Below are 15,624 nucleotides of genomic sequence, written 5' to 3'. Positions count from 1 at the left end.
GTCAAACCCAGATCATTGGAAGGTTGTCTGAAACATATTGGGCAGTTTTCAAAAAAACGTTGATTTCTTTCCATTGTTGCTATCTCTCCTATTCTCCCTGAACGTGGTGACACAGTGGTTAGAATGTAATATTTCAGGCTAACTCTGACCTCAGCCTGCAGTTTCAATCCTGATGGGCTCAAGATTAACTCAGCCTTCCATCCTTCTGAGATCATTACAGTGAGGAGCCAGATTGTTGGGGGCAATAAGCTGACATTGTAAGCATATTGTAAACACTATAGAGAGTGTTGCAAAGCACTATGGGGAGGCATATATGCCTAAGTGCTATTGCTATTTCTCCTAATGTGAACATGCTGGTTCTTGTTTTATGCTCTAGCCATGTTGTATAAAATAAATACTACTTAAGACTATATATATATATATTAGATTTGGCAAAGATGTCTGCCTGGTATGTAATATAACCCAGGTTCAAATCCCAGTAAGGGTATGGCTAGCTGATGAGAGCTAAATAGAAATCTAATAGATACCTTTCACCCTGGCTTCGCTGATAATGGATAAGAGCCTGTGGCCTAATGGCTAAGATGTCTGCCTAGTATGCAATATAGCCCAAGTTCAAATCCCAGTAAGGGTATGGCTAGCTGATGAGAGCTAAATAGCTTGAAATAGATCTATACTAGTCTCCCTTTATTTATTTATCAGCACAAATACAACAAAATGTAACAAAAATGCTACTTTTATTGCAAAGTTACAGTATTAGAGAAAGGGACCTTGGAGGTCTTCTAGTCCGACCCCATGCTCTAGCAAGAGACTTTCGAGGAGTTGTCCAGACTGAGGAGGAGGATGAATGAATGGGCAATAAACCTATGTTAGTATGTGATGGGAAATTGGGAGGGGGGAAATGACAGTTGAGGAAGGCCAGGTGTTAGGAATATAATCTAACAGTCGGGTTGGCAATATATAAATCATGTAACAATACTGTACCTGTTTCTTTAAATCATACTGTAAAATGTGATTGGCTGCTGTTTTCCTCATTCAGCCATAAGAGCCAGAATGACTGTTAGCTCTCTGTTCTTATGCTGGGCTGATCTGATCTGAGTGCCGTGAGCTATTGTAAGTTTTGCAACCGTTAGCAAACTTTGAGTACTGAACTGATTATATGATACTGGACTATGTTATTTGGATTATCCCTTAACTGAAAGACGTTGATGACTGACTATCTTATCCTTGTATGACTTGGACTGTTTGATGGACTCTGATACCTCTATTTCCACAAAAGTAAAAGGCTATTTAAACTGCAGTGTCTCTTTATCCTGGCTTGTGTGTTCTCCAACAACACTCTCACAACACTTCTTTGAACGTACTTGCTCTCCCAACGGGGAGCTTGCCTAACACCAGGGATGCTTTGAAGCAGTTCGTGCCAGCTTTCAAGGACATCGAGATGCCGTAGACAGGGGGAAAGAAATGTCAATTGCTCTAAACACCGGATACTCTAGATGCCAACACATTGGATGGCATTGGACTGGCATGGACGTTGGGTGGGATGGATCAATGGGAAAAGTCTCTATGCTTTTGCGCAGGAAATTCAGTTCTAAGTATACTGCAGCCAGCAACTTTTAGTAAAAGAACTTATCACTTCAAGTAACTGGAGTCGAGGGTCTTTCTTTCCTAGGGCTTCGGGCTGGGGCAGGTCTTCTGCTCCAACGTTTGGTGCTATGATTCCTCTTTGAATACCTAGTTATGCTTCCATTCCTAAATGGTTATTTGACATCAGTCACAGCATGGTAGATTTCAGTTGGTCTGCTAAAACTCGGACTCCATTTAGCACCGGGAAAAGCTGATTGGACTAGAATCGTGATGGCAAACCCATGGCACACATGCCACAGGTGGCACACGGAGCCCTCTCTGCAGGCATGCGAGCCGTCGCCCAGCTCGGCTCCACTGTGCATGGCCGTGCACCTCCCACCGGCCAGCTGATTTTTGGGCATCTGCCGTGCATGCAGGAGGTGCGCACATGTGGACGGGGACGCTGGGCGGGCGCGCATGTGCAAAGGGTAGAGGGGACCGCGTGGGGAGTGGTGTGCCCCTCCCTGTGGTGCATTTTTGGTCCCAGGCGGCTTCAGGAAGGCCTGCTAGCCCCAAAACTGGGCGCGGGAGGGGGTTGCATGCGCACGAGGGGTTGTGCATGCATTGCATTATGGATGTGGGCACGCACACACACTGTCGCGCGTGAGGACAAAAAGGTTAGCCCTCACTGGATTAGAAGATCTCCAAGGTGCCTTCCAACTGTGTTATCCTGTTATTCAGAGAGACTGATCTCCTGGTGCTACTTGGGTTAACCAAGAGAGCTTTTCCTGATCTATTAAAGGCACGTTTACTGCACTCGTATTTCCCCCCCAATCTCTTTCAAGCCCTTCTCCATACACGCAACCACAATACAAAAGGGATTGTTGTGATGACTCCCTAGGCGAGGGCATAAGGAAGATTGGGCATATCAAGGACCAGATAAGATTCTGAAAAACAATAGCCTCATCAAATAAGCAAGTTGAAATCAGACATCAGGGGCATTATATTAAACTGGGGATGCTAACAGATCAGTGGCATTAGAATCAGGGCATAAAGCAGCAAAGCTCAGGAAAAACAATGTTAGCCTTCGAGGGAGTGGGGCAAAAATCAATAGCATTTATACCAAAAGGGAGTATATGACTACTTTTGCAGAGGGGAGGGATGAATGAAAGATATTTTAGAACAGCGCTTGCCCTAAATGGAGGAAAGTAGAGAGAGAAAAAGGGCAGCCATAAATAAAATCAAGGATTGTTCAGTTCTTGAGGGAAGCGGTGCAGATTTGACCAGGAGCAACCACAGGTAGTCCTCAACTTAGGACTGGTTGCAACACCCCAAAGGATACTTACGACCTTCTTCCAAAGTTCCAACAGCCAAGTCTATCCCCACCTCTCCCCAATGATCACTTGACTGCATTTTGGATGCTTGGCAACCAGCCCATGTTTACAGTTCTTTGCAGCATCCTGCAGTCACATGATGAGTGACATTTCTTGCCAAAAACTGCCATTCATTTCAAGTTTTCCCCAGAAACGCCCTATCGGCAAACAATGGATCCACTTAACAATAATGAATCCACTTCAGTGATCATGGTTTGCTTAATGACTGCTACAAAAAAAAAATCGTAAAATCGCATCAGTCACACGATGGCCTGCTTCAGGACTGTCACAATTTATGACTGCAATGGGCAGGCTCCATTATGGCCATAAGTGGAGGATTATCTGTAAAAAGCAGGATTGGGGACCATTTTAACTGAAGGAAGGAGCTGAAGCAAGACACTTGGGGACAAACACGTGTTTGCAAATGGCAATAGCAATAGCAATAGCAGTTAAACTTATATACCGCTTCATAGGGCTTTCAGCACATCGCCCCCACAGTCTGGGTCCTCATTTCACCCACCTCGGAAGGATGGAAGGCTGAGTCAACCCTGAGCCGGTAAGATTAGAACCGCTGAACTGCAGATAACAGTCAGCTGAAGTACTGCACTCTAACCACTGCGCCACCTCGGCTCGGCAGCATTGTGGTGGGAAAATAACAAAGAAAACAGAGTGTTTATGTGTGAAGCATAAAAAGTAGGAATTAATTCAGAAGTGTTTCTGTTCAGCTGCCGGTTTGGGTACGATGGAAGTTTGTTGGATTAGATTATTTCATTAAAAAATATGGATAGAGAAAGTATATATGGTAAAGCCCATAATTCCCAGGCAGCAGGGAATCATGGGAATCGGGCATTCCCGGAAAGGGTCTGGCAAGCATCAAACAATGGACTGAAGAAGGGGAGGGAAAGGATGACCCAGTGAGCAGGATACCGAAGAACAATTAAGGTAAAAGATTTTATTTTAAAGGTGGAAGTGCAAAAATACAGGGCAAACTTTAAAACGGAAAGCGACTTTTCAGTCCCCCGTCGTTGGCACGAGGCTCCATTCAAAGCACAGACCGCAGAAGTACTTTAAACACGGGTGGCTGGCGGGTTCTTCTCCTTCTTCCTGGCAATTAGGCCGTTCATTTCTCCTCTCGTCTTTTAGATCCATCTCTGCTCACCTTCCGAGCAGGGCGGTGGGGAGAGGGAAGAAGAGGTCAACCAATGAAGCTCTTTGGAAATCCCAGGAAGAGGCCAGGCTGCGACTCGCAATCCGTGGAATGTTGAGGACTGGTGTGTGTAAATTTGGTTGTCCCCCTCCTCCAAAGCAGTTGTGGGGTCGCTCCCCTGCAGCTCTGGGGCCCCCAAAAGGCGCCTCTTCATCCAGGACGGCTCAGGGAAGGGAACTAACCCAAACCCTGATCGATGCCACGGATCCGGCGAGCCAACTGGATGTCTCTTGGATGGAGGGTGACCCGTTTAGCATGGAGGGTGCACAGGTAGGCGTCTTCCATGAGATGCACCAAAAAGGCTTCAGCTGCCTTGGGAGGGAGAAACACAAGAGACAGAGAGATGTAAGAGACAGAGAGAGAAAGGAAGAGGGGAAGAAAGAGAGAGAGGGGGCACACACATAAGGTTAATTTGGGGGCCACCACCGCCCCCTTCCTGGCAGGGTACCATTTGTGCCCTCTCTCAAGCTGGCAGAAAGCTTTCCTAGCTTTACCTTTGCTGCCTCCATTACCAATCCATGCCCTGCCCCTGGGGTCGTATGATGTTCCTCCAAAATAACAGGCAGGGTCATACAAAGCCCTCGGCACCCAAATTGCCCTGGGCAGAGAATGGCCAGTTTCAGGTGGTTTGTGCTCAATGACAACTCGTAAAGTTGTCATGGTGAGGGAATGGGGGAAGGAGAGCATTCCACGAATACTTTCAGCTAGAGTCGGATCTCAGATGACTGCAGCAGGCTTGGGAGGGGTGCACCTCATTGGGGAATGTGATTTGTGACACAGACTGAGGGGAGGGAGGGAACAGGGGCAAAGTTCGGCTATAATTCAAACAAAGCTCAAATCTGACTGCAAAATGGCCTTGCCTAATGGTGCTGCTAATGAATGACTAGTTTTGTACTGAAACTTGGCTTGATACTCATGAATCAATTAGGGTATTTTTAAGAATACGCCTTCAGGATTGGGCGGCATATAAATGTGTCTAATAAATAAATAAACAAATAAACAAATAAATAAATAAGAAACCTGACACTCAAACGGGTACAAAATATGACATAGATCCAGGAGGAGTTTTGGGCAGAAGGGTTTGGGGAAAGGGGGAGGAGTGGAAGAGAGAGAGGGAGGGAGGGTGGGAGGGAGAGTGGGAGAAGGAAGTTGTTGAGGAAAAAAGAGAGGATAGAATGAGGAGGAGTTATATTAGATAAATATCTAAGATTGAACAGAGTGGAGTGGAGGCATGGCATGAATAGGAATGAGCACATCACAGCACAGCACAGCAGGCAGCTTAGTCCAAAGAAGCAATGGGGACTTGGCAAATGTCTCAGAAAGTTTGAACATTGTCTACACTAAACCTCCTTCTCCTTCTGTCTCTCAAGGACTTTCTCACAGGGAAAAGAATAAGAATGAAAGGTCGGGGGGGGGGGGGATGTCGCCCATCGCTGTTCTTGAGATCAGCCTTCTTGCGACCCCACTCAGCCCTGCCCGAACTCTTACCTCCTGCAAGGCAAGCAGTGCCATAGACTGCCACAACATGTCAAGCCCTCGGGTATATTCCAGGCAGATCTCTCGTACCTGTGGAGGGGTGGAAAAGACACAGGGGAGTTGACAAGAAACCCTGGGGAGAGCTTCCTTTGTTCCAGGTTGCTGAGTAGCTTCGTTAAATTCTGTAGCCTGCTGAGAACTTATTCTCCACCACCCCCTCCGTAAATACAGGTGGTCCTTAACTTATGACCACAAATGAGCCCCAAATTTATGCTGCTGAGTAATTTGTCAAGTGGGTTTTTGCCCTGTTTTACGACTTTTCTTGCCACATTGGTTAAGTGAATTACTGCAGTTGTTAAAAGTAGTGACACAGTTGGTTTCTGGGTTTCCCCATGAACGTTGCTCATTAGGTGGTCGCAAAAAGGGATCACGTGACCCCGGGACACTGCAACCGTCACGAATGTGAGTCAGTTTTCAAGCATCCGAATTTTGATCACGAGCATGGGGATGCTGCAACCGTCGTAAGTGTGAAAAACAGTCGCAAGTCACTTTTTTTCAGTGTTGTTGTAACTTCGAATGGTCGAACTGTTGTTAAGTTGAGGACTAGCTGCATGAGTAGCAGTCCAGGCAGCTAACCTCTCAATGTGTACTGCAAATTCCGTCCTCCCCAGCCAATGTGAGACTGTGTTGAGCTTTGATTCCTGGCAGAAGGAAAAGGTTTGCCATTATCTTCCTCTGATTTTGTTTCTTTCTAATTTCACATCCGAGTTTCCACGTTTAGGAATTCTCATATAGGCTTCAACTGGTCCAGAATGCGGCTGTGCGGGTTATCATGGGGGCACCTAGGTGCTCCCATGTTGCACCCCTTTTAGGCGGCCTGAACTGGTTGCCAGTTGTCTTCCGGGTACGATTCAAGGTACTAATTAGGACTTTTAAAGCGCTCCATGGCTTAGGCCCAGGATACCTACGAGACCATCTACTGCCACCAGTAGCCTCCCACTGTCCAGTGCGATCCCACATAGTTGGCCCGTGGCACGACAAAACTGCGCTCGACTAAAGCGCGCCCGATTAAACTGCGTTGCTGACGTCATCAACAGGGCGACAACAGCGAGCGCAGAGAAAAAAGGGCGCTTTAAATAGCGCTTTGAAAGCAAGCCGATTCAAGTTAAGGTAAGGGTTAGGTTTAGGTTTAGGGTTAGGTTTAGGTTAAGGGTTAGGATTAGGTTTAGCGTTAGGTTAAGGGTTACGTTTAGGGTTAGATTTAGGGTTAGGTTAAGGGTTAGGTTTAGGGGGGGTTAGGTTTAGGTTTAGGGGTTAATTTTAGGTTTAGCGTTTACAGCGTGCTTTTTTCTCCGCACTGTTGTCGCGCTGTGATGATGTCAGCTACGCGGTTTCGTCGAGCGCCCTTTAGTCGAACGTGGTTTTGTGGTGGAACCAGTTGGCCTCCTTAGGGTGCCGTCAACCAGTGTCAGCTAGCGACCTCCAGGGGGAGCCCCTTCCCTCTAGAATGAGCTGCCCCCGGAGCTTCGTATAATCCCTGACCTCCGATCCTTCTGACGCGCCCTAAAAAGTTGGCTTTTCCAGCAAGCCAGCCTGGCCTGAACAAAACAAAATAAATTATTGTTGTTTATTTTAATTGAATTCTTTTTTTTTTAATGTTATTGTTAATCTTAATTGGGTTTGTTTTTTGGATATTGACCTGGCTACCTGAGAGACTGCCTCCTGCCATTCACCTCCCAATGACCAATAAGATCACACAGGTTGGGCGTCCTCCGGGTGCCGTCGACCGGACAATGCCGGCTGGCGGCTCCCTGAGGGAGGGCCTTCTCTGTAGCTGCACCAGCCTTGTGGAACGAGCTACCCGCAGAGATCCGGACCCTCACCACTCTCCCGGCCTTCCGTAAAGCGACCAAGACCTGGCTGTTCCGGCAGGTCTGGGGCTGTTGATTAATTTCCAGCCCCACCTGATGGAATGGATGTTGTATTAATTTTTAACATTGTATTTTTTAAATGTTTTTACTTTGCTGTGAGCCGCCCAGAGTCCCAAGGGAGTGGGTGGCATACAAATCTTATTAAAGTTCAAAGTTCAAATATTCTATCTAATTTTTTAAATTTTTGTAATATGTGTTTTTTTTAATGTTGTACGCTGCCCTGAGTCCTTGGGAGAAGGGCGGCATATAAATCCAATAAATCCAATCCAATCCAACAATAATTATGATCTTAATCTATTTTATTTTTATTTTTCATCAGCCAAAGTTGGTAGGTGCTGCCATCTGCTGGGAGGCGTTGGCACTTGTGTGGGTTTTAAACCAAAATGCAGATAGTCCTCAACTTACAGCAGTTTCTGTTTCTTGGATTTATATGCTGCCCTTCTCCCAAAGGACTCAGGGTGGCGTACAACATTAAAAAAACACATATTACAAAAGTTAAAGAGGACATTAAATAAAGTATCCAAAAAACAAACCCAATTAATATTAATAAAATTTTAAAAATTTAGATTAAAATTAACAATTAAATTAATCATTTATTTTATTCTGTTCAGGCCAGGCCGGCTTGCTGGAAAAGCCAACTTTTTATTTAGTTCATTTAGTATCCATTCAAAGTTATGACCATTTTCACATTTATGACCTTTGCAGCATCCCCATGGTCACACCATCAAAATTCAGATGTGTGTGTGGATGCTTATATTCAGCGCAGGCACAAATAACACAATAGGGCCTATTTTGGGGAAAACACGGTATATGTGTGTGTGTCCAAAGACGTCTCTGTGGTCATGTGGCCAACATGACTAAACACTGAAGGCGCATGGAACGCTGTTACCTTCCCACCAAAGTGGTCCCTATTTTTCTACTTGCATTTTTACATGCTTTCAAATGTTAGGTTGGCAGAAGCTGGGACAAGTAACAGGAGCTCACTCTGTTATGTGGCGCTAGGGATTCTAAACGCTGAACTGCTGACCTTTCTCATCAACAAGCTCAGTGTCTTAGCGTTGTGGGAGTGGCTTGCCAGCCATGTGACCAGGTGGGAGTGGCTTGATGGGCAGGTGACTGGGTGTGAGTGGTTTACCAGCCATGTGACCAGGTGGGAGTGGCTTGATGGGCAGGTGACTGGGTGTGAGTGGTTTACCAGCCATGTGACCAGGTAGGAGTGGCTTGGTGGCCATGTGACTGGGTGGGCATGGCCAACTTGTAAAATGTGGTGAAACTCACTTAACAACGCTCTTGCTTAGCAACCAAAATGTTGGCTCAGAAACTCTGGCATTTGAAGCACGCAAGTCTTAAAGCTGTCAAATTACAAGACCCTTGCACCCCTAACCCTTTAGAAAAAAAAAACCCAGGGGTGTTCAAACTTGACAGCTTTATGACTTGTGGACTTCAACTCCCAGAATCCTCCTCTGGCTCTTTGTCTTGATGATATGCCGAAAGGGGGGGAGGGAGCTGGAACCAGTTCTAAAAGGCACTGTAGATTTGTGGAACCTCTTCTATAGAAGAGGTTAGAACTGGCAGGAACCCACACACACACATTCAGTATGTATATTGGTGCTTTTATTTTAACTTTTTTTCAAATAACGTGATATGAAGAATGTAGAGATCATCAGGCAGAATGTATAAGCCACAGAAAGAGAGAAGGGGCAAGCAAGTGACCTCCACAGGCACACACTGCTTCCATCATGACAGAAATGGAGCACCCCTTTCCGCTGCCCCCTCCCACCCATACATGCTGCTGAATGGGGCATCCTGGGACATCCGCACCGTGAATGGGACCGACAAACAGTGAATCTGACAATCTGTAGCACAGATGGGAAAAATGGGTGGCCTCTGAATCATTATGAAATTTTACAGGGTGTGTGTTAAAGGAGCCTATGGGTATCTTACAGAGAATCATGAAATGCATAATAACCTTCTGAAGGGTCCTTGGTGCTCTCTGAGCTTGGTGGTTTTCTTGCAGACATTCTACAGGTAACATCACCAGTGCAAAGAAAAATCTTAGATAAATAACAGTTTCATTTTGGACACTGTGGGAACTAAGGAGGCCACATGTAGAAGGAAAACAAAATAAAACAAAATAGGGTGCACAATCAACTTACCAAACGAGAAAAGGGCGCCTTGGCAATAAGTAGACTAGTACTTTTTTGATACTTTCTGATCTCCAGCATGGCTCGCTGGCCAGGCCTGTATCTCCGCCTTCTCCGTGGAGCTGCTGATAGGACATAAAGGGGGTGGGGTGTTTAACAAAGAGAGGATGATCCCCCAAGAGGAAGAGAGGTTTCAGTTCAGTAGTTCCCAACTTTGATGGCTTGAAATTCTGGGAATTGAAGTCCGTGCATTTTTAAAGTCGCCATGATGGAGAACAGCTGCCTTAGCAGCCCAAAATTGCCAGATATTTATATGGATCAGCTTCCCCCTATGCCATCATAATCTCCAGGCAGTACAGGTAGTCCTTGCCTTATAACAGTTCATTTCGTAACTGTTCAAAGTTGCAACAGCTCTGAAAAAGGGACCCATTACAACAATGAATCCGTAGAACAACTTGCCTCCAGAAGTTGTGAATGCTCCAACAGTGGAAGTTTTTAAGAGATTGGATAATCAACCATGTGTCTGAAGTGGTGTAGGGTTTCCTGCCTAGGCAGGGGGTCGGACTAGAAGACTTCCAAGGTCCCTTCCAACTCTTGTTATTCTATTCTATTCTATTCCATTCCATTTCATTCCATTCTTCACTTACAACCTTTGTAGCAGCCTTCTGATCGTGTGATCAAAATTCAGAAGTTTGGCCAACTGGTTCATACTTATGACCCTTGCAGTATCCCTGAGTCATGTGATCCCCTTTTGCGAATTTCTGACAAGTAATTTCTGAAAATGGGTGTGGGAAGTTATCATCCAGCCCTCTCCCAGAAAAATGAAATATCCTAGGAAATATTGAAAAGGCAGAATATTTCTCTAGATATGAAAAGAAAGAAACATGTTTTTAAAAGACAGAATAGTTGCCTGTAGCTTCCTGCCCATCCCCACTGTTAATGGGCCAAGCTAGTCCACTTTACATAATAAAGACTTCTCCACTGCAGCCCCAGGGGGGGATGGGAGTAAAGGCATGATAATGTTGGAACTTTACTCAACTGACCACAAGGCATCTGAGAACTCATCACAGCCTAGAGAGTAGCCCCTGCATGGCCCCATGGGAGTCTGACAACCAATCAGAATACAGTTCTTACACAGGAACAGGAAACAGAGAGGTGGGACTAAACAGAGTATAAAAAGCCTAGCAAGCCCATCCTTCAGCCCTTCTCTTCTTCTCCACCAACATTGAAGCATGTGATCATATTTTCTGTTCAGGGCTCAAGCCATGTGGCCCTGTCCAACAATAAACCATCTTTCCAAACAGCCTCCATGACTCCAGTGTCTTTTTCCCCACTTGGAGCTGAACCCAGAAGGACATTTCTTTCATCATGGGGAAGCCAGATTCACTTACAAACTGGGTTACTAGCCACAATTGCAGCGATTCCCTTAACAATTAAGGCAAAAAAGGTGGCAAAATGGGGCAATAGTCACATAACAACTGTCTTGCTTAACAACAGACATTTTGGGCTCAACCTCTATATCACTGCTCCTAAATTGAGGGATTCCGATAAATCTCCAAAGCTTCAGAAGGGGTAATTTGCCCAGATTAGCTACAGCTGAAAAAAAAAATCCTCTTTCTTTCAACTGCAGGAAAACAGTTGGAAGGGACCTTGTAGCTCTTCTATTGCAGTGTTTCTCAACCTTGGCAACTTGAAGATGTCTGGACTTCAACTCCCAGAATTCCCCAGCCAACATTCGCTGGCTGGGGAATTCTGGGAGTTGAAGTCCAGACATCTTCAAGTTGCCAAGGTTGAGAAACACTGTTCTATTGCATACAACTTCCCCAGAATCACCAATAAGTTTACGTCTGAGCCCTTGTGTTTGGGGGAAGAGCCTGCGGTAGCGGTTAACCTTAATCCTAATTATCCTAGTTTATTTCGTTATTAAGAAATAGAATAAAAGAATTGAAAGGGACCTTGGAGGTCTTCGAGTCCAACTCCCTGCTCAGGCAGGAACCCTACACTAGTGATGGCTAATCACATGCCCACGCCCATAATACAATGCATGCACCGCGACTGCCCCCATCCTGTTTTGGGCTAGAAGGCCTTCCTGAAGCCTCCTGGGACCAAAAAAGGGCCGCGGGGGGTGCCACTCCCCCACATGCCTAAGCTGTTATAGGTGTTATGTCAGACTTGTATGCAGTTTTATTCCTCTCTAGCATTCATCTCCATTGTTCAGGGATGCATTTCCTGCCTCTCTAGGATTTATCTCTGTCTGTTCCTGTGAGGCACTTCCTGTTCCTGTTGGATGTATATAGTTATAGTCTTGATGGCTTGTATAGTGTTTTGCAGAGACCTGAAAATCAGCTGGCTGTGGCGGGGCGGGTGCACATGCTTGGTGGAGCTCAGCTGGGCGGCGGCTCTCGTGCCAGCAGAGAGGCCTCTATGTGCCACATGGGTTTACCATCATGGTCCTATAGCATTTCAGACACCTGATTGTCCAATCTCCTCTTTAAAAGTTCAATTGTTGGAGCATCCACATCATCTGGGAGCAAGTTGTTCCACTGATTGTTCTCACTGTCAGGAAATGTCTCCTTAGTTCTAGGTTTCTTCTCTCCTTGATTAGTTTCCCACCCATTGTTTCTTGTCATGCCTTCAGGTGTTTTGGAGTATAGGTTGTCCCCCGCTTCTTTGGGGCGGCCCCTGAGATATTGGAACACTCACTGCTGTCGTCACCCCAGTTCTTCTTTTCATTAGGCTTTTTGTTCCAGTCAATGATCCAAATTTCGTACCTTCTCCTTGCGGTGGGGGTTGCCTCGGTCCAGGACGAGAGGGAGAGGGTTGCCCTCGGCGTGGCGATCGGCGGCGGTGCATCCCTAATCATTTGGACGGGTAGATTCCAACATTAGCATCTGTGCTTGCAAACATGGGTAGAAATGCTGAGACTCTTTCAAGAAGTTTTTTTTTTTAATGATAAGGGGGGTATTTCTGTTAATGATCACCCGCATGAGTTTGCTGAATACAGTTAGTAAACCTAATAGCTGAGTTGCAGGGATTAAAGGAGGGGGAGTTCAACAATTAAGGGGCTTGCATAAGCGCACCATGTGCTTACCGTCCCTGTCCTAATGTCCCCATTTATTCATATCCATTTCATGTAATCATAATTATGTTTATACTTATGTTATCTTATACATGCTTGACAAATAGATAATAATAATAATAATAATAATAATAATAATAATAATAATAATAATAATAATATGTGATAAAATCAAGAATGGAGAGTTGGCAGAACAAAGCACTGCATGGTCAATTTCTGGAAAAAATAAAAGATAAAGTGGACAGTGAACAAACTTGGTTATGGTTAAAAACAGGTACATTAAAGAAAGAAACAGAGTCACTAATCCTGGCTGCGCAAGAACAAGCTATCCGCACAAATGCCATTAAGGCCAAAATCGAAAAATCCTCTGATGATGCCAAATGCAGACTTTGCAAAGAAGCTGATGAAACTGTTGATCACATACTCAGCTGCTGTAAAAAAATCGCGCAGACTGATTATAAATTGCGACACAATTCAGTAGCACAAATGATCCATTGGAATTTGTGCAAAAATTATAATATTAAAACAGCAACAAACTGGTGGGAACATCAGCCTGAAAAAGTCACCGAAAATCAGATGGTCAAGATCTTGTGGGATTTCCGTATACAAACCGACAAAATACTGGCGCATAATACACCAGACATCACACTGGTTGAGAAAAATAAGGTCACAATCATAGACATCGCAATACCAGGTGATAGCAGGGTCGCCGAGAAGGAACATGAAAAAATCGCAAAATACCAGGACTTAAAAATTGAAATTCAACGACTATGGCACAAACCAGCAGTGATAATTCCAGTGGTAATTGGCACACTGGGTGCTATTCCAAAAGCACTGGAATTACATTTAAAACAGTTAAAAATTGACAAAATCACCATCAGTCAAATGCAAAAAGCCGCACTGCTTGGATCTGCACGCATATTACTTTACGACGTCCTAGGCCCCTGGGTGGGGCCCGACTAGTAACCAATGCCAAATCCGGCGAAACAACTGGCCGCTGTGATACAATTGTATAATAATAATAAGAAGAACAACAACAACAAAAAAAAAAAACCTGTCTCCAGTCCTAAAGGTCCCAGAAAAGAAACAGTTACGTGCAATTCATTAATCGATGCAATTAATTTGTTCATACCTAAAAGCCGGGTAGCAAATGCCGACACAGCCAAACCGCTGCCTGAGCCCCAAAGTGGATTTTTGTTTCTACGGGAGCGATCCTAATTCAGACCTCAGCTGGCCAAGAATGCTGAATAGATTTCGGCCAGGGATCCGCTACCATTCCCGCAAATACTCCAGAAACTTGGGGTTTTTAAACTGTGACGTCACCACCGATGGGAGCAATCCCGTGCCTCTCGTGACATCACAATGGCACGGATTCCTGGCGGTGACATCACAATGCTCGGAAATTCTCACCTGGGGCGGGGGCGGGAGTGGGGGAGGGCAGCGGCAACGGGTCCCCGAACGAGCCCCTTTCTTGTTCCCGTCCGCTACATTCAACCTTCGCGCCACGCTTTCCGAGCCCCGCCCCTCGCTAGAGAGCCAATCCGCTCTTTTAGAATCTTCGAATCTTCACCGGGGAAGGAGGCGGGCCACTGCTGACCGAATCTCCCAATGAAGAGGCGGGGCTGGGACACCTGGGCGGGGCCGAGACCTGGGCTCGGGATGAGAGGGATGAGAGCCTCCTTCTGGGAGGTCGATTGATTGACGCTTGGCGCAAGAGGGACTCTTGGCCAATAGACGAGCCAGAATATCTTCTACTCCCCGCCCCGCTGACGCGACCCATCGAATCCATCGTTTTCAATTGGGGCGTTTGAATGTCGCTGTTATCCAATCAGACGGAGAGAAGGAGAAAAACGCACCGTTGATATTCGTGGATGCACGAGCAGTCGGTTGGTCATTTCTCAAGTTGGCGTCTTCCAAGCGCCGTCTAATCAGTGGCTGCGGATAAGGGGCGCTGTAGTCTTAACACAGGGATCCCCCAACCTCTGGGCCGAGGCCCAGTACTGGGCCCGAGGCCTCACAAGGAATAGTTTCCTTTTAAATTGAATACCCCTGGAGATCAGAACTGGCTGCCCAGAGGTGGATAACTTCGCTTTAGAGGCAGCGATGACCATGAAATAATTTAGCTATTTGGGATTGTTCTCATAGGCTTGTGGTGAAGATAAAACGGAGAAAAGTCCTGTAGGGTAGTAGTTTTTGACTTGGGGCTACAATTGAACCCCAAAAAATTATGTTGCTAAGTGAAAAATGTTTGCCGTTGTTTTACGATTTTTGTTGCCGCAGTTGTTAAGTGAATCACTGCAGTTAAATTTGGCCACATGATTTAAGTGAATCACTTAAACACACTTTGCGGTGTCAGAAAAAAGTGGATCTTGTGTCCTGGAGATACTGCAACCATCCTAAAGGTAAATAAGCTATCAAGCATCTGACTGATTAAATCAGGTGACCATGGGGATGCTGCAACCGTTGTAAGTCTGAAAAATGGTCATAAATCGCTTTCAGTGCCGTTGTAACTTTGAACAGTCACTAAGCGAAACAAGTTTAAGTCAAGGACTACCTGTAAAAGGAAACAAAACCTGCACCTCGTGCCTGGTGTTTGTTGGCTTCGGCACCTGGCTCAGATCCGAATCGGGGACAACACTTGCTTAGTGTTTCTCAACCTTAGCAAGGGTTATAATGTGTGGACTTCAAACACCAGAATTTTCCACCCACCTATGCTGGATCCCAGGAGCTGAAGTCAGAATCAGAATGGAGCTGAAGGGACCTTGGAGGTCTTCTAGTCCAACTCCCTGCTCAAGCAGGAGACCCCATACCATTTCAGACAACTGACTGTTCAGTCTCTTCTTAAAAACCT

At 45.6% G+C, this 15,624-nt stretch overlaps 1 protein-coding gene across 1 annotated transcript; it reads right to left on the bottom strand.

Moving 5' to 3' along the window:
• Positions 1 to 3,873: 3,873 nt before the first annotated feature.
• On the bottom strand, positions 3,874 to 13,935 carry CENPA (centromere protein A). The gene is made up of 5 exons (XM_087711740.1): positions 13,906 to 13,935; positions 12,466 to 12,585; positions 9,707 to 9,819; positions 5,632 to 5,709; positions 3,874 to 4,455 (listed from the first exon to the last, which is right to left on the bottom strand). The coding sequence occupies exons 2-5, from the start codon at positions 12,545 to 12,547 to the stop codon at positions 4,321 to 4,323; spliced, it is 408 nt and encodes a 135-aa protein (XP_087567866.1). The 5' UTR covers positions 12,548 to 12,585; positions 13,906 to 13,935; the 3' UTR covers positions 3,874 to 4,320.
• Between the last annotated feature and the right edge of the window lie 1,689 nt (positions 13,936 to 15,624).

Source organism: Thamnophis sirtalis, unplaced genomic scaffold (genome assembly GCF_051295495.1).
Source record: "Thamnophis sirtalis isolate CommonGarterSnake01/CBP01778 unplaced genomic scaffold, rThaSir2_p1.2 scaffold_3, whole genome shotgun sequence".
In the NCBI taxonomy this organism is placed as follows: Eukaryota; Metazoa; Chordata; class Lepidosauria; order Squamata; family Natricidae; genus Thamnophis; species Thamnophis sirtalis.
Note: the sequence above shows the minus strand (reverse complement) of the source record. Positions and strands in the feature narration are given on the sequence as shown.